Genomic DNA, 24,966 nt, shown 5'->3' on the forward strand with positions numbered 1-24,966 from the left:
TTATTGGAAGAGGTATCAAAGGAGCCCACAAGTGCGGGCGAGGGCTATGTAACTGACACTCCGGACAAGAGGTGCAGTATTGCCAGACATCTTCATGTACTCCTAGCCAGAAGAACCTCCGCAGGATCCGTGCCTGGGTTTTCTCTACCCCTAGGTGTCCTCCAAACAGGTGACTGTGGGCGAGACTCAATATGGCTTTTTGATGTTTTCGTGGCACCAGTTGTTGTATCTCTTGCTCCTACATTTGCACCATGTGGTACAGGAGGTCTTTCTTCACTATAAAGTAAGGTCCGGGACCCCGGACCTTCCCATCCATGGGTATCCCATCGATCTCGGCCTCCTCTTTCCTGGCGTTATCATATCTGGGATCCTCCGCCTGGTCCCGCCCAAAAGTCTCTCTCCCGGGACTAACCTGCCCAAGCTCCCAGGGGCCAGCTTCTGCTTCTTCCAACGGCTCACCACCGTCATGGCTGGGGGCAGCTTCTGGCTCACCTTCTGTGGTGGAAGTTTCTCTGTTGGCTGCTCGCGTCCATCTGCCTACTAGGGAGGTCTTCTGGCCCTGGATCAGGATTCGGGTTCCCAAGGCCTTCACGGCCTTCCTCTCTTTTTTTGTCTCCGGGTCTTTTGGGGGCTGAGAACAGATCCTGAGAAATCTCAGCGAACATCGGGGGTTGACATTCCCCCGGTGACGAGTCGCTGTCCTCAGGGTCCCCACCTCCTTCCAGCCTCTCCGGGGAGAGTAAATTATCAAACCCTGGATAGTCCCTCCCAATTACTATAGGATATGGGCGTTTAGGAACTACGCCCACGGTCACCTCAATGGGGTTTCCCTGAACCTCTGTTTCCACTGGGATGGTGGGGTAATGGCTCACGGCCCCATACACGCACGTCACTGCTATGCGTTGTAGCAGCTGACTGTTTTTTATGAGCTTACCCGATACGAGGGTGATAGCACTCCCAGAGTCCACAAGCGCTGTAGTCTCTGCTCCATTTATCCTCACTGACCTGGTGTAATTATGCGGGGCTAATGCGACCCCCAAGAGGTGGATAATGGAGCCTGGGACCTCCCAATCCCCCAAGTTACATTGCATAGGCTCCTCGGTGCTGGGACACTGTGCAGCTATGTGTCTCCACTCCCCACATGCATAACATCTATAATTGCTTTTAATCACTCCCCTATCCCGTGGGTTAGGGGGTTTAGTCCTGGTGTTCCCCCCACTCAGGCCAATCCCTTCCTTCTGGGGTCCCTGCTGGTTTTCAGCCCCCCCTTCTTCCACCTAGGACTCCTTGGGGGTTTGGCTGCCCAACCTTCCAGGGTTGGGGTCAGGTGCTTGCTTCGAAAGGGGCCTTCCTTTAGTAGTCAGGTCAGTTCCCTGGCTGTCATCCATCTTTCTACCAGTGTGATCATCTCGTCGTACGTGGATAGATTGTTCTGGCCTACCCATTTGCGGAGATCTGGCGGCAGTCCCCGCATGTAATGGTCTATGACCAGGGTCTCCAAAATCTCCTCCGGCCTGCACACCTTGGGCTGTAACCACTTCCGTGTGAGGTGTATGAGGTTGAATAGCTGGGACCTTGGGGGTTTGTTCTCCTGGTATTTCCACTCATAGAACCTCTGGGCCCTTACCACTGCCGTTACCCCTGATCGTGCTAGGATCTCTGCCTTCAGACGGGTATAGTCAGTGGCATCTGTAGCAGGCAAGTCAAAGTAGGCCTTCTGGGCCTCTCCACACAAAAAAGGGGCGAGGATGTTGGCCCACTGCTCCTGGGGCCACGCCTCATGCTGAGCAGTCCTTTCGAATGAGAGGAGATATGCCTCTCTGTCATCTCCTGACGTCATCTTTGGCAGACAACCAGTGGCCCTCAGGGTTCGCTTCCCGTCGGACCCCTGGGCCTGGGTGGTGAGGATCTTCAACTGGTCCACCCCCTCTCTCAAGAGGGCACGATCTTGGGTCGCCTGGCTCATCAATAATTGATTGGTTTCCTGCTGTAGCCGCATAGACTCCTGTTGTGCCATTGCCTGAACCCGGGTGGCCTCCTGCTGGGCTGCCGTGACTTGTGCCAGAGCTCTGACCACCTCCTCCATTGTGGTACAAAGCAAACAAACAAAAACCAAACAAAAAAAAATCCAAAACTCCAGTGCACTTTTTTTTTTTTAAACCTCTTTCTTCCGCCACGCTGTGAATGAAGTCCCACTCCTGACACCAGTTGTGACAAAGCTCTGTCCTTGCCTCCGTGGGTCCCATGTTTCCTGGAGGATTTTGCTAGTCTCAGAGGCTCACTGTGACCCTCCACGTAACCCTTCTTTCTCTAGAGACAAGGGTCCCAGTCTACTGAGCCATTCTCATCATAAGCCAGCGAGGGAGGTGAGGAGAAGTTATCTTTCCTTGCACAGTCTCTGTTGTCTCCCAGTCTCAGTGATTAAACAGGGGGCAAAGGTGGGGGGGGGGAGCCTGGGCCCACCCTCGACTCTGGGCTCCAGCCCAGGGACCCTAATAGTATCAGCTATGGTAGCTGACCTTTTAGAAACATGACGACATGTACAATTCCCTGGGCTACTTCCCCCACAGCAGCCCTCACTTCCTCAAGCTCCACTTCACCCATACTTCAGGGCCTCCTTCCTTGTGCCTGATAGGGTGTGTACTACTCAGCCTCTCCAACAGCACAACTTCCTCCCACAGCTCCTGACATGCACCCCCACCTGACTGACTGGGAGGCTTTTAACTAGTTTCAGCCAGCCCCTGATTGGCTTCAGGTGTCCCAATTAACATAGCATTCTCCCTGCCTTCCGGAAGTTCTTAATTGGCCCCAGGTGTCTTAATTGACCTGGAGCAGCTGCCATTTCACTTAACCTGGTACCAGGGATTTGTTTAGCCTGGAGCTAATATATCTATTTCCCACTACTTTTCTATAGCCATCTGGCCTTGCCCCGTCACACTATCTATCTAATCGCCTTATTTCCATGCCATCTCCATCAATGTAGTATTGGAATGCCAAACTTTGTAACTGAGAGCAGAATTGACCCTCAAGACTCTGAATTAAGGAAGATGTGAGCCGTTTCTTGACTGCATTCAGTCTGACTAGAGTTCTGCACAGAACAATATTACAAAACAGAGCTTAATTTGTAATGAAAGAGGTGCCAGGGCTCAGCCCTGGCACAAATTAAGCACTGCTACAAAAGCATTGTGTCCCTACACACCCTGAGTCGTGTGTAGCACTTGGAATGGATGCTTCAGGAACAGCCACTAGCCCAGAGCCCAAGCTCCTGGAAGCAGACAGGAGAGGCTATTCTTTGGACATTACAACAGGGTGCTGCTCTTTCCATTCCAGGTCTCTGGTCAAAGAACAGTACTGGTGAGGAGAGGGGGGATGTTTAATGAGAAAGGGTTCCCGTGGCTGCTCCTAGACAACCCCACCATGTGGTCCACCTGGGTCCCCCAGGAGAAAGGAAAGTCACAGAGGACAAACATTATTTTCCCAGCAGCAGAGAAACCCTGCCTGCAAGAATGCTGCCTTGGCAGGGCTTCCTTTGCAGTCCAGCATTCCTCTTGATTAAATCACCCTAATCCTGGCAATTAGAGAAGCGTGTGTGAGTGTGTGTGTGGCTGAAATACTGCTCGATGCCCGAGATAACCAAGCAGCTGCCCAGGGCCTTAGCCAAGCATGAGCACTATTTGCAAACCACAGACAGCTCCTTGCTTTGCAAATGACCTTGAACCCATGCACCTCCCAGGGCTGGGAGAATCACTGTTGTGGGAGGGACACTGATAAGGCCATGACAGCACCGCTTAGCTGTTGCAATAGTGAGCAGCATGAGGCAGTGGAAGACTGTCGGAGGAAAACCCTCCGGGTTATGGGGCTCCCCTGCTGTTCCTCTGCCATCCCCTGGGGAACTCTTGCTGCTAAAGGGATATGGGAGTGTACGCGAACAAGAGAAGTCTGTGAGTATGAAGGACGTTGTGGTTGATAATGTCCTTTTGTCTCTGCTGCAGTGAGGCTGCATGACAGCATCTCCGAGGAGGGCCACCACTACCTAATATTTGACCTGTAAGTAATGGTGATTGTTGCGTTTCATCCTCTGTCACAAGGGCCAGGTTATTCCGCCACCATGCAAAGTCATTGCACCCCTGACTCCTGCCCAGGAGGGACCTCTCTGTGGGGCCTGAAGCCACTGCCATGGAGAGGGGAAGGCACAGAGTAGCGGAGCAGGCTGGAGAGGCCATTTTGCACCTGCTTCCAGCCTTAGTCGAATTAGCTTTGTGTCCTATGCAGATCAGCTCTCCAGTCTTCTCAGAGCAACAATTAGCATATGCAATGCAGCTTCCCTAGCGGTCCCGATGCTACCTGCTACTTCTGCTCCCTGCTGGTGTCAGTGATCCTGCCTTGTGCGGCAGCTTCTGTTCCTTCCCCTTGGAGACAGAGGAGCTTTGCATCCAAGTAATCGCTAAGAAGCTCTACTTTGCATGGTGCATCCCCCTCACCCCTTGCCCTCCTCTCCCCTGTCTGGTTGCTCTTGGCTGTTCCCCTCCCTTGCAATCCAGGGAAGGACTGTAACACTGGAACTCCGATGGGTTTGCTGGAAGCAGGGGGCGGGTCCTTTCCGGAGCACGTGGAAAGTGCAGAGTGTAATTTAATGAGAGCTGGAAGGGCATAAAGATCCGGGCCTGTCCGGAAGCGTGTGTGAGTGCGCAGATTTTAGGGCTAGGTGGGACCATTGTGATCATCTGATCTGGTCTCTTCCCAAAGACCCCCTTCACTCTCTGATCCTTCTAGTGTGGGGGACAGGATGGCTCAGAGGCCAGCCCCTTCCCGCTCCAGATCAGCAGATCCGAGACAGCCCGTCTGATGGCTGCTTGGTGGCCTCCTCTGAGAAAGGAACTGGTGAGCTCTGTCCAGCTCCGCCAGACTGCTGGGCTCTCGCTGGCTGTTCCAGGTGCCTGGCTGAGAGCTGCGTTGCAATGGGAAACAAACCACCCTCCCACCTCTGCAGACGGCTTGAAAGGACATAACATCAGGCAAAGAGAGCCCTGGTCTTTGGAAACCTGTTAGCCCTTCAAGGATGGAATGTGCTGCCAGGTTTAAGTGGTGGTATGCTGAAATCGTTGGAACTTCAGGACATCCTGCTATGTACAGGAGCACAGCAGATGCATGTGGGTTAGATGAGTCTAGTATTTTTGGCGGCATGGAACTGGTTAAATTTCCCAGCATGCTCTCCTCCAATCACAGGATCCATTTCTTGGATGCTGCTCCCCCAGTAGGTGGGAAGGAAGCACTGATCAGCTGGGAGAAATGAATTAGCGGGAGCCATTCCTCCATCTTTCTCTCCCCAGTCCTTCCAAGCTCAAACATATCAGCACACCAGCTCCTGAACCCAGGATCCACCCTTGGGGCAGGGGTTAAAATGGTAATTCAGTTCTCTTGTTGCCTGGAAAAAAAATTACCAGGTGCCTAAGGCCTGTCACCTACCATTTCCACGTACCCCTTCACCCCCAGCCACACTCGCCCTGGCCCACTCTCTGCTGAGCTGCTTGGCCAGTTGTGTTTCAATTCTTTCCATGGGCCAGATTGCCAGCTGGTATACATCCGCGCAGCTTGGTGGCATGTAGAGCTTCCCAAGCTAACATTCTCCTTTGTCTGTTTCATTCACAGTGTCACGGGTGGGGAGCTGTTCGAGGACATTGTGGCCAGAGAATACTACAGTGAAGCAGATGCCAGGTGAGGATGGAAACAAACCAAATATGATCCTGCAAGGCTTGGCAGCTGTACCCAGACAGGCAAGGGAAGGGCAGAGATGCCCAGCCTTCACCAAGAGCTTGAAGTCTGTCCTCAGCCACGGACTCCTGTATTTATTTTATTTATAGTATCAGAACATCAGTTTTCTCCACACTGTATACTGATTTTATTGCAGCGCTCCGAGATCTGCTGCTCTTGCTTCTCCACGCGATGTGACACTGCAAGTGGCTTACTCTAGCCAACTCGTTTTCCATGCCAAGGATTCTGTGCGTAACCACACTGCCGATTCTCCAAAGTCAAACCCGGGCCGCTTTAAGTGAATACAGACAAGCACTCCTCTTGCCCTAGATTATAATGCAGTTAGTGTCCAACCTACCTGCCTGACTGGTAGCCACTGGACTGCCCCGCTCCTCAGTCACCAATGTGTGGGATAAGAGAGGCCAGTAGCATACTGGCATCCCAGTCAAGGAGGTCTGAGTGCCAGTACCTTGTGGAGTCCTAGGAAGATATGGTAGAGATGATTAAATTCTTGACATTTACCAGTTGCAATAGTTATTTTTATGTATTTAAAGGTGTATCGATGGCATTCATCACTGGCGTATTGGAGCACCTTGCAAATATTAATGAATTAAGCTTCAGAGCAGCCCTAAGAGGAAGGGAAGCATTAGCTTCATTTTACTCAGGCATGGAAAGATGAGGTGACTTGCTCAAGGCCCCACAGAAAGTCTGTGGTAGATCTTTGAATAGAACCCAGGTCTCTGGTGCCCTTAACCACCAAACAATCCTTCCTCTCTTTAACGGTGTCTTTATGGACTAACCCATCCCAAACACTGGGAATAATACTGAGCTTCAGATAAACATAGCCAGGCAGTAAACTTCCGACTCAAGGCTCCTGCATGAAAACATTCTCTTTATTTTCTTGCTTGGAATGAGCTTTTTATTGAGTGTTCTGCCTGCACTGAATACGCTTATAACCAATCCACCTATTAATACCCCGCAAAAAATATAAATCAAGACCTTTCATTTTGCAGACAAATGCTTTGTGATCAAAGTTATCATCCCCTCTTGGCACCTGGAATTTCTTTTTCTTTCTTTCTCATGCATACAACAGAGTGTGTGTGATTTAATGAGCGATATATAACAAACGGATCTGATGAGACCTATAAGCATAAGTCAGGACTAGGGAAATGGGGCTGGAGTTACCATAAGCTTTATGTCTTATGAGTTCTTCTGCTCTGCTTGATGTTATCACACAAACTCAGGCTGGCATCCTGATTTCATCAACTGCCATTATCAAGTTCTCCATGCAGCTGCTCACGTTGTTTCTATGGGAATTGTTTGGATTGTTTTAGCTCATTACTTCTGACAACCATGAGAGTTCCTAAGGTAACCTGTGTGCTCCTTTTCTATTGTTCACTAAGTCTGGCTGAATGATTCAATGACCCCCACCTGGGAGTTTTATTGGCAATCAGGTTTTGATTGTTCTACCTTTCTCCATGCAGCACTTACCTGAGACTCTGTAGAGCGAGATTCTGAGCCATGCTGTATGGCTGCTAGTGGGAAAAGGGATGGGGAGTGTGGTAAGTGATGAAAAGAGATAAAAGTGAAGGGAAACTCCTAAGGAAGCCCTATCTCTGCTGCTCTCCCAGAGCACAGATGTGACTTGTATGATTTCTCTCTCCAGCCACTGCATTCAGCAGATCCTGGAAGCTGTTCTGCATTGCCACCAGATGGGCGTGGTGCACCGGGACCTAAAGGTAAGAGCTGTAGTGAGGCTCCCTACATGTATACATGTAATGGCCAGTGCTTCCAGGATATAACATCATAAAGAGAGAGATGGCCCTAGAACCCTTGTCCTGTAATCTTCTCTGCAGAGGTCTGATGCCCCTGTAATATTGTGAGAAGAATGCCTTGTGGGAGCTACCAAAAGCCAAAGATACAAAGCAAAGTCAGACCTTCAGGAGGCATCACTGACTTCATGACTTTCAAGGGTAAAGGGGACAATGAGGAGGTCCCTTGTCAGGCCAACTTTTCCTTCCAGAAGGATGCAGCTGGTCTGCTTAAAAGAGCCTTTCTCCTGCTCTGGAGGGAGCAAGATCAGCCCTAGAAGAAGACATGGGTAGGTTTGGAGGGAGTGCTTCATGGTGGCCATTGGTGGGGGCTCCGTGGAGACCTATTCAGTCCCCTGTGGCTGGAAGATTGGTAAGTGACTGTGACGTCCCCACCTGGGCCTCCTCAAACCCGTCCTCCAGTTCAGGGGAGAAAAATGACCCCTGGTCTCACGTCATCTGAAACAGGAAGTTCTTTAGGGCTTGATTATCCCGGTATAGTCTTGGAGCCCAAAAACCCCAGCTGTCCCATACTGAATTCAATTCAGTAACACTGAGCTCCTGCAGCAGAGACCCTCCCTTCCTGCAGGCCAGGAGGGATTTTAAGGCTCTGGCTTAATACATGCTAGTCTATAATGTTCTCTCACTGGAGAGAGCTCTTCTCAGATCGGCCCAGCAGCCTCTCCTGTAAGGGGAAGCTCATTCTACCTCTTCCTCTCAAAATGCCTCCCTAATTCAGGCCCAAATGCAGGAGGAGTGTGACTCCCAAGTCTGAACCAGTGTCGTCTCTCCCTACAAAGACACCAATAACTCTGGTAATACCTGGGAATCAATCAGTGCTGTCATCAGTTTGTTCACCCGCACTTTGTCTGGGGATTATTGAGCCAGCTGCCTGATTCCAGGCTGGCTAATGCAGTCGAAAGAGCAGAACTAGACTATCACTCTCCCTAATAGATGTAATAACATTGCCACTGAATGGGAGCCTGGAGTCGGGCGCCTCAGCGGAGGTGGAAACCGGATTCATGTGTCTTCATCAGCCCTAACGTAGGGAGTGATGGAGCCTGAACAGCAGCCACCAACCCTATTAATAAGGGCTTAAGCACTGAGGGCTTTAGTGTCCATGACACCTCTTGTTTCTATGAGAGAAAAAGAGATCAGGGCGAGCTGTCCGTGAGGGAACCTCTGATCTGTAACACATACGATTGTTTCCCCTTCCCTGAAGAAGCAAGGGGCCAAATTCAGCAAGTAGTCCGAGGGAGCTTAAGCTGGTCTAGGTTACTCCTCCTTTCAGCCATGCAGACTTGAATGTTCCACTCCCTCAGATTCTCTTAGACTCACATCCACTTACCACTGGTAACGTAACCTCCCCATCTACACATGACCCCTGAATTTGGCCCACTGAGTCTGTGTAAGGCAATGTAAGCTAGTGTACCTGTAACTCACAGGCCCAGGGGCTGGAAGAGAGGAATGCAGCAGGAAAAGCAACTAACAGGAGGCTGTCAGAAGGTAATGGTGGCAGGCCACCCACTTATTCTAACTTGCATCTTCTTCCAGCTCCTCCAGGTCTGCTCCCTTCTATGTCACAGAATGGGGCGGAACAGTTTTAAGGGAATCTCACTGTGTCTAGGGCTGTCTAAGTATAACACAGCAACCCCCTGGGCTTCTCAGTTAAGCGTCTCCCAGCTGATGTCTGATGGGGGAGAGTCCCATAGTCAGAATCCGGACTGGGAGTTCTGCTGGCCATAGCCATTCCCATGGCCAGTCAGAGAGCCCTAGGAAAGGGGTCCTGCTTGGGCCCCCGTTGTTTGAGTACAGTATGAGGAGGTTGTTTTTTCTTTTGCTCTCTATCCCTTGCTTCCTCCTGTAGCCAGAGAACCTGCTGCTGGCATCCAAACTGAAGGGAGCTGCGGTCAAGCTGGCAGACTTCGGCCTAGCCATTGAGGTGGAAGCGGATCAGCAGGCTTGGTTTGGTGAGTGGAAATGGTCGGGCGGGGGATTGAGGAGGCATCATTCTGTATTTCCTGTTTCTATGTGTGTGGCTAAACAGTTCCCCTCCCCCCGCACTGTCCAGGAATGTTTTATTAACGTCACAAGCCATGTGGGTACCTTGAATATTTATTCCTGAATCTAACCAAAGGGTTAAAAAATTTCCACTGAGCTCCCAAGGCAAAGCCGGGCCAGCAGGGATGGGGGAGGGTGTGGAACCTTGACAAGAGCTACATGGCAACTAGTCCCTTGCAAAGCAGCTGTTTTGGCAGCCTTCATGGCTCCAAGGTGAAACCACCCTATTGTGCACTTGGGATAACCCATTTTATTCTATTGGGAAAATACACCCTTGGGTCCCAGAGGTGCTCAGGCAAGATATAAGCCAAGTAACTGAATGGGAATTCAATGAATGGATGTGCAGAGCTGAAACTTGAGTCATGGAGCTACTATAAGGGTATGATGACTCCATGATGGGTACACAGCCAATGTCCCCTCCACTGTGCTCCCAGTCCACCAGTGGCTTATACCATGTTGAAGTCACTGAGTGCGTCTTCGCTGCACTGCTGCAGTCTTCGCTGCACTGCTGCAGTCTTCGCTGCACTGCCATCTTCCAGGACAATTGGGAAAGGATGTGTAAAACTGGCCTTCTGGACAATACTTGAAACCCAATGAGGCCTCAGTAATAGGGGTGGGCTACATGCTCGCCAGGAGAGGGTGTCACATACATCTTCCTAAGCAAACCTGCCAATGTAGAGATGAATACAAAGGGAGAAGGCAGGTGTAGAATGCCAACCCAAGACTTCTTTCTTAATGCTGTGCCAGCATCCGGCTCAGTAGGCTGGCTCCGTGCCTTGCATGACTCATTTTCCTATCCTTCCTTAACCCATTTGATTAGCTGCTAATAGGCCAGGACTTCCTAACCACAGGACAGATTGGTTTCTCAGTTACACCAGTGTCAACCTGGAGTAACTGCGCCCACATCAATGTAGTTGACTCATTGGATTGACACCCATATAACTTAAAGCAGAATCTGACCCAGTGCACTCACAGCCCCGCATGAACAGGCACTGAACTCTGAGGACCTGTAATCAGATCATGCGGGCATGGGCCCTCTGGATTATTATTATCTTTATTAAGGCCAATTATCTTTATTATGGCCATTTTCAATGGATTAATTGTGGCAGAAGACCCAAGTCACACGTTTGTCTTGCAGTCGGCTCTTGGGAGCTCCGTACTTCCTGGCGAGTGCTGATGTGACTGGGTGTTGTCTGGGTTTGGTTCCATAGGTACTGACTCTGTGAATGCTCCGGGGCTGGAGCACCCACAGGGAAAAAAAAAAAAAGGATGCTCAGCACCCACCAGCAGCCCCGCAGATCCGTGCCTGCCCCTCCCCCCCAGCACCGCCCGCCCGAGGCAGAGCAGTGGTTCAGCGGCATGCAGGAGGCGTTGGGGGGAAGCGGGAGGTTGAGGGTGGGAAGAGGCAGGGTGGGGGTTTGGGGGAAGGGATGGAGTGGGGATGGGGCTGGGATGGAGTGAGGGTGGGGCGGGGGGAATGAGGGTCGAGCACCCGCTGGGGACTGAGGAAGTCGGCACCTATGTTTGGTTCGTTAGGTTTTGCAGGCACACCAGGGTACCTTTCTCCAGAAGTGCTCCGGAAGGATCCCTATGGCAAAGCTGTGGACCTCTGGGCATGTGGTAAGTCAGACTGAGGTTAGCAAACAGGACAGTTACATCTGGGAGAAGGAAGAAGCAGCCAAACTTCTCATTTCCCACATTCTGTGCCACACCTACCAGTGTATCAGAGCCGTGTATATTTCAGCATGCTCATTCTGAAGCTGCGGGGGCCAGGGTGGCCTCTATCAGAATGTACCCCTGCCATTCTGTAAGCCACATCTTCCCTGCCCATGTGCCATCACTCCTAGCAGCCCACGGCACCACTGTACGGTTAATTTAAGTCTTGAACAGTTACGTTCTTCTGAACATTAAACCACTAGTGAAGCTAGAGCGGCCCTGTGTTAGCAACGTGTGACGCTGGCTTTCCAGGCCACCCATGTCACAAGAGAGACCACTGCTCAGGAATAGGCTGCTCTCCAGCTGTGACTCCTTTCCTTGCAGACCAACTCTGAAAATGCTGCTGGGTGGCAGTTTTCTCCATAATGCCAGCACTTTGTGAAAAGCCAGCGCTCTCCCTGGGACGTGCCAGTGGTCTGTGAGGCCAAACCCAGTGTGCCTTGTGTATCTGGAGCACAATGCACCAGTGACCCAGTTAATTAAAAGTTTCACCTTCAAATTGATTTCACGGCGCAGGCATGTGGAGAGGCACTGCTCTCCGTCTGAGCTTCCGGAATGTCGCATGGCGCAGATTGAAACAGATTTCTCTTCAGGCCAGACTGTTTTCAAGGAGGCCTGGGCACAGTGTGGGCCTACATCTGTGTGCACAGTTGCTGTGGCTGCGTGCACAGATTGGAGAGCTGCACGCATGCATGGCATCTGACCAGTCATTTGAATGCACAGGCATCATGACTGTGTGTGTGTGTGTGTGTGTGTGTGTGTGTGTGTGTGTGTGTGTATGTCAGCCTGAAATTGGGTAGGCGACTGAGCCCTACTTAATAAAAATCTACCTTCACCTCTAACTTCTTTTCCCTGATTTAGACCAACACAGAACTTGGGACCATACAGATCTCATAAGTCAGTGATCTAAACTCTCTCCCACCTCCGCCTGATGGAGGTTGATAATAATATGCTTCTATCTCTCGCTGGTACAGGAGTCATTCTCTATATTCTGTTGGTTGGGTATCCTCCCTTTTGGGATGAGGATCAGCACCGACTGTACCAGCAGATCAAAGCCGGGGCCTATGATGTAAGTAGCTTTGTTTTTCTCTCCTCTCTACTCGTCTCTCTCACACTCTTCTCTTCCTCTCTCCGGCACCCATCTGGCCTCCAAGTTATCACTTTGACTCTTTATACAAATAGGACCAGTAGCTGAGACCAGTTGCTGGCTTGAAGGAAACCAACTGCACTATTCCTTCTGTGCTTGTGAGTGGCCATGGGGAAGACCATATCCACCAATCACCAACACAGCTTTTTCAAGGCCTTGTGGAGGAAGGTGTGCGGTTTGGTTTTCCCTGAGGAAACAGCACAACACCAAAAGGCTAGGGCAGCTGTGGGGCAGCTTGGACAGATCTTCCTCCGGAGTCCCTCTTGGAGCTGTTGCTGCTCCTGAAGTGTCTGTTGGGGACAGTTACGAACACTCTAGCTGACGCTGGGGTCATCAGCTCAAAGCTCGGAGTCTTTTCTGCCTCAGGCTCCCCACCTGAGCCAAAGGAGAATTCCCATGTGACAAAGCAGCGTTAGAGTTAATATTCTCTTTGTAAGCTGCTACTCCAGGCTACAGTGGGGAAAACAACAGTGGGTCTGATCCTCTCCAGTAGAGGATAGACTTTTTCCTAGTGTCCACTGTTCCAGGCGTCGTGCTCCCTGAGCTGGCAGAATTAACCGTTCACTCTCCCTTTGGCCAAAACCCACCACAGACTCCCAGCATGAGAAGAGGCTCATCCTTTTGTAATAGGAGTGTGCGGGAATGAGCAAAATTTTATCTGGGGGGGCTGGGCAGCAGCAGAAATGCTCCTGATGCCATTGCTGATAGCATGCTCACATCTGGCCCCTTTGCCTTCGCAGTTCCCTTCACCCGAGTGGGATACTGTCACTCCTGAAGCAAAAGACCTCATCAACAAGATGTTAACAATCAACCCATCCAAGCGTATCACGGCAGCAGAGGCTCTGAAGCATCCATGGATATCGGTAAGCATGTCGTACAGGATGGGCTACTCAGGGCGCTAGCCAGACACTGGAAGGACAGGCAGCTTAGCATGCCGCTGGGAGATGTGGCCTGTTCTGTGATGCGGGAACATTTCTGTTAAGGATGAAGGTTCAGAAACCGGGAAGTTTTATGCAAATGATGAGGCACCTCACTTTGCATATTGGTGAATAGGCATCGCCTTGTGTGTGGCCTGTCTATCTGATGTGTAATGAAATCTTCCTCCCAGGTCTCGCTCCTCTGATACAGCGACAGGCATTTCTCTAAGTCAGCACGAGACATTTAGTTGTTGTTAAGCCTTAGTGCAAGTGAAGCATTAATACGAACTCACATTAAATGCTTGAGCCCAGACAGCCTGGTGATGGGAGGAAATGTGCCATCTTAGCCAAACCAATAAAAATGCTGTTATTTCATTAATGTCTCACGCCCGCATCGTCGGAGCCTCAGGCAGCTGGATCCCTGCTGCTTTTGGTTCCTTTGCAGGAGGATGGTGGGAATTCCTTCTCTCTTTGAGGGGGGCTGTGTCAGACTCACCTGCCCAGCTCCCTGAGAGCATGGACCATAGAGATCATCTCTAAGCTCTGCTCTGCCACTGCTGCTGGCTGTGCCATGCCTTCCTTCTCCTCCCGCTGCTGCTCCTCTTCCTCCCTGCACTGCACCTTCTGGTGTAAATGCAAACCCCAGCAAGCCCTGCACTCTCTCTTCTGCTGTCTTCTGTTTACAGCTAGGTTTCTGACAGTCATAATATTGTCTTCACATGGCAAAAATACTCTTTCTCTAGTGCCTTCTGGATCTTTAATGCTTCACTTCAGATCTGCAACATGCTCCCTTACTTCCCGGCTACAGGGCCCTATTGTGTGGGCTGTAACAGTTAGGGAATGTCTACAGACGGATGTAAGTTGACCTATGTTAGGTCAACTTACAGCCAGTGGTGGCTGACGTCCACACTACTCTCCTGTCAGTGGTGCGTGTCCTCACCAGGAGTGCTTCCACCAACTGAAGAGGGGTAGTGTGCGGGGCTGAGAGCCAGGGTGCTCAGCTCTGTGCAGCTCCTTGCTGGGAGCCCAGCTGTCCCCCGGTCTCTCAGCTCCCCACACCCAGCTGAGAGTGGGGGGCAGCCACCTGGGCTCCTCACCTCCCAGTCGGGAGCTGGGGGCAGCTGCCTGGGCTTCTCGCCTCCCCTGTCCCTGCCGAGAATGGGGGCAGCCAGACTCTAGCTGCCCGGCTTTCTTGTCAATTTCACAACTCCAGCATGGAACCCTGAAACTGACAAGACAGCCAATAGCCGATGTAAGTAGATGTAAGTAACGCAGTGTCTACACAGACCCTGCCTCGCCCTAACTACACCGACATAAACCCTACACCTTTCATGGAGGTGGAGTTATTATGTCAGTGTAGCAGGGCACTTACATCAGCGGGACAAGGCTATAGTGCGTACGCTGACCTAATTACATCAGCGTAAGCTGCCTTACGTTGACCTAACTGTGTAGTGTAGATCAGGCCTTAGAAACAGGAAAGTCCCCCAGGCAGGGGCCAGTAACAGAGCTCCTTTCCATGGCAGAGATTGTACCGAAGCCTGAGACTCACTGACACACCTTTCATCCCATAAAAGTCTAATCAACGACCAAAGTGATAAATCGTCCGTGAACTTAGCCTCACTGCCATGTATATAGTCCATGCCTGAGACCTCTCATCACATCCCTCCATAGCAAGGAGTTGCAGTGTTAATCATCCAGACAAATCAGTCAGCCCAGGGCATAGCTAAGCTCTCTGCAAGCTAATTTACAGCCCACTGCACAGCAGAACGAGGAACAAATGAACAAAGAGAATGGCTAACTCATGCTACCCATTAAAGTTTTATCTGCTGCTCCCAGAGAGGCCCACGCAGCTGCATGCAGCAATGGCCGTCTGCCTCAGCCAGGAGAGCCAGAGTGCATGCATGTGTGCATGTGAGAGCAACAGAGTGTGTGTGTGTACATGTGTGCCATTCCCCAAGTCCTTGGGTCTCCAGGTTTCTCCCCTCCCTTCTTCCCTCCACTATTGAGCGGGCTCTCCTTCTCTCTTCTAGCACCGCTCCACTGTGGCGTCATGCATGCACAGACAAGAGACAGTGGACTGCCTGAAGAAGTTCAACGCCAGAAGAAAGCTAAAGGTAATTCGCAGGGCCCATCCCCGGCACCCAGGTACCTTTGGGAACCAGTTGGGAAATGCGTGATGAGTTTGTTTTCCTGAACAGGAGATGTGTCACCGGGTGGGAGTCCGTGTTACCCTGTGAGTTTGGATTTCAGGGGCGCCAGACTGGCCAGGGAAAGGAGAGGCTGAGCTGAGGGGCTGAACATTAAAAACCAGGCGCAAAAGGATGTCTGACTAGGGTTGCTAGTTATTTTGAGGAAATCATCTGTTGGGTGTGTTGCAAGCAAGTTGGGAAATCCGTATTCCCATCTGGGGTAGGAACGGTGATAGACATATATAGAGCACCTTTCAGCTGTAGGGATACCAAAGCTGAACAGTGCTCCAGGGTGTCTACATCTGCCACTAGGGGGCAGCCCTTTTAATGGTGCATGGCAGTGCTACCCACCACAGCGGGTTAGAGCCAGAGGGGAAGAAGGACTGTTGTACCCAATTAACAAGGTAGGGGGAATTATAGGTAGGCAAAATACTGGAGTAGAGACATCACCCAGCAGTTGGGGCAAATGCCTCAGTACACTTACAAAAAGTGCTATTGGATCTCGAGGGATCGGAAGGAGTCAGAACTTTGATTTTCCATACTGGGAAGAATACTGAGTCATTAACACCAACTTCCAGCAGCGTATTACTGTTCATAGAATCAGAGAAGATTAGGGTTGGAAGAGACCTCAGGAGGTCATCTAGTCCAACCCCCTGCTCAAAGCAGGACCAACCCCGACTAAATCATCCCAGCCAGGGATTTGTCAAGCCAGGCCTCTGTTTCATGGGGGTCTCCAATCTAAGCAGGGATCTAGCCCTGCCCTTCATTATCCTGGGAGAGCTGATAGCTTTGCAGCACAAAGTAGGTGGCTCCAAGTGGTAACAAGATTGGCAAGAAAAAAAACTGGCAATAATCTATATTTACTGTTCATCTCAGCAAGTAATCCGATTAGTTCAGGTCTACACTTCTACATAGTAATCCGTTACTGTAACCAATTACTCAAATCTCATTATATGCTACTTGACTAGTTAGTAGAGTCGCCTGGAAAACGGAAAACATTTCTGGTGAACGTTTTTGCAGTACTTTTTTTTCCTGTTTTTGGTCAAAGTTTAGTTTTGATGGCAATTCCCTCCCCCCCCCCAGCTGTAATTAGTATAAGAAGTTACTTTAATAGCATTGAACCTGATTCTGACCTCTCTTACACCCATTTCAATCTGGAGTAATTCCACTTGTTACTATTTACACAGACTAAATTGAAATCAGAGTACGGCCCTGCATGTCTGATACTCCTTTTAATCTCATGGGTATAGGCAGTTTAGTGGCCTGCAGTGGAAACCCTGGGACTGTGGTTAGGGAGGCAGGTACAGGAGAATAAGCTTTAAGCTGTTATTGAGAAGTAAAAGTGTGTGTTACTGGAGTGAGCAGAGTTCTGGCGTTTTGGCCATTTTCACTCTGGTAGAATCTCAGAAAGGCGGATGATGTGGGGGGAATTTCTGAGAGAAATCTCAAGATAAGGAAACTTCCCAGAAACTCCCAATAGAAATCTCTCTGCTGGTCTGGTCTCGATGTCTTTGGAACACAGGGCCAGAGAAATGATGCCATTGCATGGCACATAAAAAGCCCCAGGGGAGAGATCTAGATTGTCTTCGCAAGAAGGTTGTAAATCATCCTGTCCCTCCTGTTATCATCCAGAGACTCGGATTGTAGGACCCCCTACCCAGGACCTGTTTCTACAAACTGGTTTCTGTTTCTGTTAATATCATCTCTGGACTATGTTCATGCAATCTCCCACCAGCTCCACCTGGTTCTGTTTTCCACCGGATACCTTTGAATAGAAGGACAAACAGATGGACCTGACTCTGAGCACAGTGATCTCTCTTTCCTTTCTGCTTTTTGTGTATTTCAGGGAGCTATTCTCACTACGATGCTGGCAACCCGGAATTTCTCTGGTAGGTGTTGTCTTGGCACCTCACGCTTTTTACTCGGTTGCTTTGCATTTATTGTATACACTGGGTTTCGGGTGCTAGGTGGGAGCTGATTTGTACCCACAAAAGCCAGCCAAACCCAGAAGCCTTACTGGTAAAGACTGGTCCCTCTGCATTTACACCGTCCATGTCCTTGTGGGAGCTGAACATGCATGCTGCGTGCTCGTAATGGATGTCATTCTGGGAAGCACCACCAGGCTGGCAGCGGGGAAGGTGACCTGGAGCAGGGAAGCAGGAGAGATGTATGTCCAAGGGGAGTGGAATTGAGGGCGTGGGAAATCACAGGTCCTGGAGATTTGGTCCTGAAGGGCTTTCTATGCATTTGCTTACTCACAGTTAATGGGCAGCCGTGTTCACATCCTGGGTAGGTGCTGGGGCGGAGAAGGGGCAGCCTCTCATTTCACAGTTCTGTGGCGAGTGGCTGGTGCTCAGATTCAGCCCAAAGGGGAAAGCTCCTGTCACTGTAATAACCCCTCCCGCGGCCATGCCAGGATGGGCCCCAAGGAGAGCAAAAGGAAAGAGAAAAAGCCTTTCGGGAAGAGTCCTAGGTTCAGCCTCCATCTAGGTTGTGAATAATGAGAGGCAGATATGGCCCAAGTCATGTGGGCCTCTCTGCAGACATCAATACAAAGACGTGGAACCTAATCATGTAAAGTGCCCCCAGTAAGTTTCTCTTCCATCGAGGGTCCTCTGGGATGGGAACTGCAATCCCAAGGGCCTCGGGTGCGAATGGCTGGCTCTGAAAGAGAGGGCCCTGCTGTGAGGGGGAGAACACCACTCTACCCATCATCGCATGCGAGCTATCAGGTTGTTTTCCCTGCAAGGCTGGTCTTGGAGTGCAGCCCAACGTGAAAAAATCTCTCTCTCTGTGTGGGGGAGGGTGTTAGAGAGTCATGGAAAAATTGCCTTGCAGTCAGGCCCTTTGGAAGCCGTCCAGGTACGGTCAGAACTAGACCGCAGCAGCCCCAGAGGCTGGAGTCTCTGTCTGTTTCCCTCCTTTCTTTTTCTGCCTTTTCTTCTCTCCCTCTCTAGGGGAGAGTCCTGTGGTCAGAGTTTCAAGGAGGGTTCAAGCTACTAGGAAGTCTGGTCTGTGCCCAAAGGCTCCACCTCCTTCCCTTACTCCCAGGTGTTACAACACAGCTAGTACACACAAGCAGACAAGAAGGGAGTTGGGGAGGGGTTTTTGTAGCCCACTGTCTACTCCTGTGGGATGCACAGACATAACTAGCTAGCATCTTCTCTCAAAGCACCTGTCTTGTGGGGTATTCAGCAGACTTAAAGCAAACCCTACAGGTGGGAATTCACATAAAGGAATCATGAATTCCCAGATGATTCCTGAGTGTGGTTCACAACGAGATCTCTCACAATGAGTCTGAACCTCGACCCTCAAACTGGCATTGAAAGCATCCCCTCTCCAGCACAGGCCCCTGCAGCTCCCTGTTGCAACCTGCTCAGAGCCCTAGTGGAAAAGGTGGAGGAGGGCACTGGTACTTAATGTGCAGGGCTGCAGGCCTGGCCTGGCTGTGTCCCTCAGAGAGGGGCGAATCTCTGACATCAGGGGACCAGCCAGCCTAGAAAAGGGGTTGGTGAGATTTGTTGTGGCCACAGGTGTGTTTTAACCTGGACCAGTCTCAGGTTTGTTCCACACTCATTCAATATGAAGCAAAAAAAAAATCTCTGTTAGGAAAACAACATATTGGTGACGGTAAAGCAAGTGACCACTTCTCCTTGCTAGACTGTAAACTCTTTCAGGCAAGGGACCTCTTCATTCTCCATCTCAGACAGTGCGGAGGTCATTGTAGCTGATTATTAGCAGGATTGTCATTTGAAAAGACACTTAATTTTGGAAAATTGCTAATGGGTGGGTAGAGATCACAAAGAGTTTTCTGATCTATTAGTGTTCTTGTTTGATCATTTTTTAGCTACATAGTACCCAAAGCATGCTTGGGGCTTTAAAGGAAATTAGAAGACACAGCTCCTACCCCAAAGTCTTGACAATCTAAATAGCATTGCAAATTAGCTCTTGCTAATCACCTGTGTTCTGGGAAGACCCTAAAAACATACCTGGAGCTAATCTGTGTTTTTGAAGGCCTGTGAAGGGGCAATTGCATGAACATGATGTGGGCTGTGAAAGCCCCTGGGGCGTAATGCTGACTCCCAGCCTCAGCAGCTGCTGGGCATGGTCAGAGGGCATTTTAACTTTCTTTTTTAAAGTCCTAACAAAATGTGCCCCTGCCCCAGCTGTTTGCAACACCTCCTCGTGCCCCTGCCCCAGCTGTTTGCAACACCTCCTCCTTGCACAGTCGTTTACACCAGTGCAAAATGCTGCCCGTCCGATTTACACTCTGCACTTGTGTAAATGCTGACACAAGGTGCAGGGCAAAGGGTGAATCGAGGCCAGGATGTCTCAAGCCTGGGAGGGCGTTAGCTGGATTCCAGTTCCTCTGGGCGGGGAGAGGCAGGGAGGACAGAGGATGTGCAGGTGCCAAAGGGACTGTGCACATCGGAGGAGAGCTGGGGAACCGGGGAAGTTGTGGGGGAGGGGAGGAGGAATCTGGACGCTGGTCTAGGGCGGAGGGACCGTGAGGTGTTCAGCTGAGGGATGGGGGAAGCCAGTGTCTATTCTGGGGCAGTTCTCTGGCCTGGGTTGTACCAGAGGTCAGAGTATATGATCACAGTGGTCCCTTCTGGCCTGGGAACCTGTGATTCTCTGAACAGATGGAGTGATGGGGGCCAGGACAGGGCACTGTTAGGATGGGATTGAAAGAGGATGGAGGGGTGATTAAGCTTGCCTGGATCGGGGCCTTATGGGAAATCTCAGGAGCTGGACAGAGGATGGTTGGCAAAGGGAGTTTGTGAAGTAGCTGCAGACAGTCAGAGCAGGGTGCTTGTCGGGTGGGTAAGAGGGAGCAGGAGGTGAGTTGGGAGGAAGGTCAGGTCGAGGACCGCTGGGGCCTGCAAGGGGCATTGGGATTGTCCAGCGGCTGGGGGTCAGGGTCAGCCCCGGGCATTTGTCGAGGGGGTAGTTAGGGTTTTGCGGACATGTGGCAGTTGTGAGAATATGTGCTGGAGTTGGATGAGTTAGATACCCAGGGGGGATATTCGGTCAGGCCCTACTAAGGGTGAAGAGGCTGTCATTGAGCATCTAAGGCCAGGATGTTCAAAGCTACACCCCATAGCCACTTCCCTCCCCGCATTCTGCCTGGGAATTCACAGCGGTCTCCTCCCCTCAGTGCACTCATCTGAGCCTACTGCGTGGGAGGGCGGCTGCTGGAAGTTCATTATCTGTTTGCCAAGGGCAGTGAGCTGGGAGAGCGCTGGAGTGGCCCTGGGGGATGGGGCCAGGCCTGCGGTGATAGGTGGGCTCAAGGGAGGCCGTCTGCTTTTCATCATAGTCAAAATGTGGGCTGCAGCTGTCAGGTCCAGGGAATCGTAGCACATGACCCCGGCAGCATGGGGCTAAAATTAGAGAGAGAGAGAGAGAGAGAGAGAGAGAGAGGCAGGCAGGCAGTGCCACGGCGCACTGCTTAGAGCTCCATATTCAGCTCCCCAAGACAAAGGCAGGAGGGGAAGCCCTGGGGCTGGACTGAGGCTCATGCTCTGTGGTGGAGGACACTGGATCCTCACTGGCCAGACTGCTGCATGACCCTTGAGTCCCGGCAGGAAGAAAACTGCCCAGAGACCTCTCCCTCTCCCCAGGCCTCTGCTGTTTCCAACACTGCCCCTTGCTCAGGTTCCTCCACGGAGCTGGTGGCCAGGGCCTCTGTCTCCGTGCAGGAGAAGGAAGGGCTGGAGTTGAGGCGTTCACCTTGCAGCTTAAGGGGCTGGGGAGAGAGGCTGCACCTGGGGCTGTTCTGCTCTGGGTCCGGAGCACACTAACCCGGAAGGACTCCTGAACCCCACCCCTCTTTTGTCTGACTCCATCGTCCCTCATGCTACTGATCCTCACTCTGCTGGCCTTGGTGCCTTGCCTGGCCCTGCTAACCTCCTACCTTGTCTCCGCAGGAGGGAAAAGTGGAGGCAACAAGAAGAATGATGGCGTGAAGGTAAGCACTCCCTCCCAGCCAGGACAGCGCCCCGGGGGCCACTTCTTGGGGCTGCAGTGGATTCGGCTCTGCTGAGGGCCCCGCCGTGGCCTTCCTCTGTTTGAAAGTGCGGTTGGTAGCCATGCATTTTTGGCCCAGCTCCTTGGCCACCATCGCCTTGTCCTTCCTCCCCTGTCCCCCGCAATGCCCGCTGTCAGTCAGCAGAGGTGCAACAGTAGCAAAAGGGAAAAACTGTAAAATGTGCAAAACTCTCTAGGGAAAAGCTTGGCAGCTTTCAGATCCGTGAGCGGAGAGAATGGATGCACAGGCTCATGCCTGAATAATGCACCCCTCCAACACCCCAGCAGGAAGGTGACATGAGAACTCCGAAATTAGCCTCCTCCCGAGGATTTTACTGCTGCCTAGCTGCCTGCAGCCCTCTCCACACGCCCCCACCACTCTCTCCCCATGAGGGCAGGAGGAATGGGGAAAGGAGAGGAGTCGAATGGATGGGAAGGGGAGAGAAGGGATCAGGAAAGGAAGAGGGGAAGGGGAAAGAGAGGCTTGCAATTTATGCCTGGTGGGGAGAGCCGAAGATTCAGGCGAGCAGCAGGAATTCAAAGCAGAGGCATTCCAGAATCTCCCCCGCTTGTTAGCAGGCGAGCCCATGCAAATTCAGGGTCACCCAAGGGAGGCTGAGCGCAAGAACCTGGAAGGAGCTGCCTGTATTCAAATGAATAAATGAGCAGCAGGAGCCGGCTCTCTTCAGAGAGTTTCACAGCCTGCCAATTCCATTCCTCTCACTTCCCCAGCAGGTAGCACTGGTCCCAGGGGAGTGGGGGGGCACACCCCTCCCCTCCCGCCCTAAATTCAAGAGTTAGAAATAATAAGAAAAAAATCCCATTTTACTTAAAAAGAGTATGGACATGTCAGGGTGAGCGACGGGGCCCCATGTGCTTGTGGTACCTACCGAGCTCAATTCCGCGTCCAGAGCCAGGCAGTGTCCTGGGGTGAGAGCCCAGTGGAAATCAGCTCTCTCCATTAATCACCTGTTCTAATGGCCTCTGGTATGTGTGCGTGGGGGGGGGGAGAGGGGGCTTCGTCATCCTTCCTCCTCAGAGGAGGGTGTGTGATCTGTGGGAAGGTCTCTCTGCCTGATGCATTGGGAGTCTTTCCACTGATTTCACCAGGGCTTGGTACCAGACGCCATGGTGACCTCTTCTCTCTGGGGCTTTCTCTGGGGGCAAATTTACGAGCTGTGCAGGGCCCCAGGATTCTGGGAGGGCCAGAGAATCAGGCCAGCCTTCCTCCCCCTGTGACCCAGTTGCTGGATGGACTAAGGAGCTTTGGCAATGGATTGCTTCCTCTCTCTCTTGTACTGTTGGAGGAGGCCAAGCCCACAATGTTAATAGCATTTATAACCACAGAAATGCTAAAAGAAAAGGAGTACTTGTGGCACCTTAGAGTACTCCTTTTCTTTTTGCGAATACAGACTAACACGGCTGCTACTCTGAAACCACAGAAATGCTGTATACGAGCTCAGCTCATTCTACTTCTGCTGCCAGCCTCTCTCTCTAACTCTTGAGATTCACCTGCAGGCCAGAGAATATTGTATCTTGGTCTGCTGCCATCAGAAGGTATTGCTGCTTCATGACGTGAAGACGCCACACTGGGTCATGAGGTCACGACACATGTAGGGGTGCCCTAGGTCAGAACTCTCACTGTTAACATCCTGCACACTAGTCTTGTGGGATGTGACACAGTAAGGCCCTGGACCAGGAGAGTCATGATTGTACCATGGGCACCTCACTGTCAGCCTGTACCTCTCCTCTGCTACCCTGGCACTGCCAGAGGTGCCAGCAGCTTATGATGGTCACCAGGGGAAAGAATCCCCCCACAGGCATTGCTGATGCAGTGCAAGGGGCTGGGGAAGAGGTAAGACAAACTCAAAGATGCTGTCTAAAGCTGTGGAAAGAGAGAGTGATGGACCAGGAAGCCTGTGTAGTGGCGTACCTTGGTTGGATTGCCCATGGGCAAGGCCTTTGTGTTTGGGTTTTAGTTTGTTTAAAATTTGCTGGGAATTTATTGGTGTTTATTACAAACATTTGAAAACAGATGAAAATCGATTCAAAAATAACATTAACGTTTTCTGGTAAATATTGGGGTTAATATTGGGGGATGGAGGAACAGATGTAAAGCAACAAATAGAAAAAAGTAAGAGTATTGAAAGTAAAAGCGGTTTAATGCTGTGGTTTATTTCATGAACTATATCTTAACAGTGTGTACAGTATTAACACGCGTGTGTGTATCTTCTACTACATTGCCTTACTCTAACAGACAGCCTCACATTTACCCTTAGACTAACTTTTGATTAACCTAAACACATCTGCATAATGTAATGCATTGGATTTGCTTAACATTATCAATATTTCCATGTACTTGAGTGGTCTGAAATTTGGGTGAAAAGTAGTAAAATAATTACAAAATAATGGCTTTTGTAAAAGCTGGGAATGTGGGAATGTTTTGTTAAAATTCATTAAAAATTGAAAACAAAGGGCCTTAGCCATCCCTAAGGGGCAGTGTTGAATTAGACCTGTCACTTCACAAAGGTGGGTGTGCTGGTGGAAAACCTCTTTGATAAAAGTTCTTCATGTTGGTTTTGTGGTGGCCATAAGGGTGAATACGGTCCTAGGTATGCAGCAGAGCTCGAGGGTAATTGTGGGTAGATTGTTAGGAAAACAATAATAGAATATTAGGGTTGGAAGAGACCTCAGGAGGTCATCTAGTCCAATCTCCTGCTCAAAGCAGGACCAACACAAACTAAATCGTTGGAACCATCAAAAAGGAAGGGTTTAGATTTCCAGTACCGCATCAGTCACTTAGGTTTGTATCCTTCAATTCTGAACCTTGTCTCAAGGGCCCTGTGAATGGGCTCGTCTGCCCCACATTATCACCCAGCTCTTGAGAGCATGTGAACCTGGGGAAGAGTTCTTAATGATTTTGGATTGCCCATGACTGCATTTTTTGGGCACCAAGGAGGGACAGCCTGGGTAGATGGCTGGAAGCCTCTCCTCCCTGGCTCCGTGCCATGATACAACTTGACAGGAAGATGGGAGAAGTGCTACCTTCGTGGGAGGGGTAGAGGTAGGAGGCAGGGCAGAGGAAGGGCTCCTGCTGAAACAACACAGGTATTGGTTCTTTCCCAACGGACCGTTCAATAGCACCATTCCCCACATTTCGCTGCCCTGGCCAGCCTGGAGGCACGGTTCTCTCTCGGGGGTGTGGCTTCCATCCCAGCAGCCTCCGGGGCACAGAGGAGTGGAATGTTCAGGCTGGCAGCTGGACATGCCCTGGGGCGAAGCTGGCGTGACAGACTGTGGGCAATCTGCAGAAATCAGGGCACGTGCTGGATGTGTTCATTTCT

At 50.9% G+C, this 24,966-nt stretch overlaps 1 protein-coding gene across 3 annotated transcripts in view; it reads left to right on the plus strand.

Annotated features, from left to right (window-relative positions):
* The window catches only part of CAMK2A (calcium/calmodulin dependent protein kinase II alpha), an 80,374-nt gene that overhangs the window by 41,127 nt on the left and 14,281 nt on the right, over nt 1-24,966 (plus strand). For all 3 annotated transcript variants that reach the window (XM_038412951.2, XM_038412950.2, XM_038412953.2), the window contains exons 4-13: nt 3,993-4,047; nt 5,650-5,715; nt 7,418-7,490; nt 9,430-9,532; nt 11,160-11,243; nt 12,314-12,408; nt 13,227-13,349; nt 15,434-15,517; nt 17,439-17,481; nt 21,523-21,563. In XM_038412951.2, coding sequence (XP_038268879.1) covers nt 3,993-4,047; nt 5,650-5,715; nt 7,418-7,490; nt 9,430-9,532; nt 11,160-11,243; nt 12,314-12,408; nt 13,227-13,349; nt 15,434-15,517; nt 17,439-17,481; nt 21,523-21,563 — 767 coding nt within the window. The remainder of the gene's footprint in view (nt 1-3,992; nt 4,048-5,649; nt 5,716-7,417; nt 7,491-9,429; nt 9,533-11,159; nt 11,244-12,313; nt 12,409-13,226; nt 13,350-15,433; nt 15,518-17,438; nt 17,482-21,522; nt 21,564-24,966) is intronic.

The sequence above is a fragment of the Dermochelys coriacea genome, chromosome 8 (assembly GCF_009764565.3).
Source record: "Dermochelys coriacea isolate rDerCor1 chromosome 8, rDerCor1.pri.v4, whole genome shotgun sequence".
NCBI classification, from domain to species: domain Eukaryota; kingdom Metazoa; phylum Chordata; order Testudines; family Dermochelyidae; genus Dermochelys; species Dermochelys coriacea.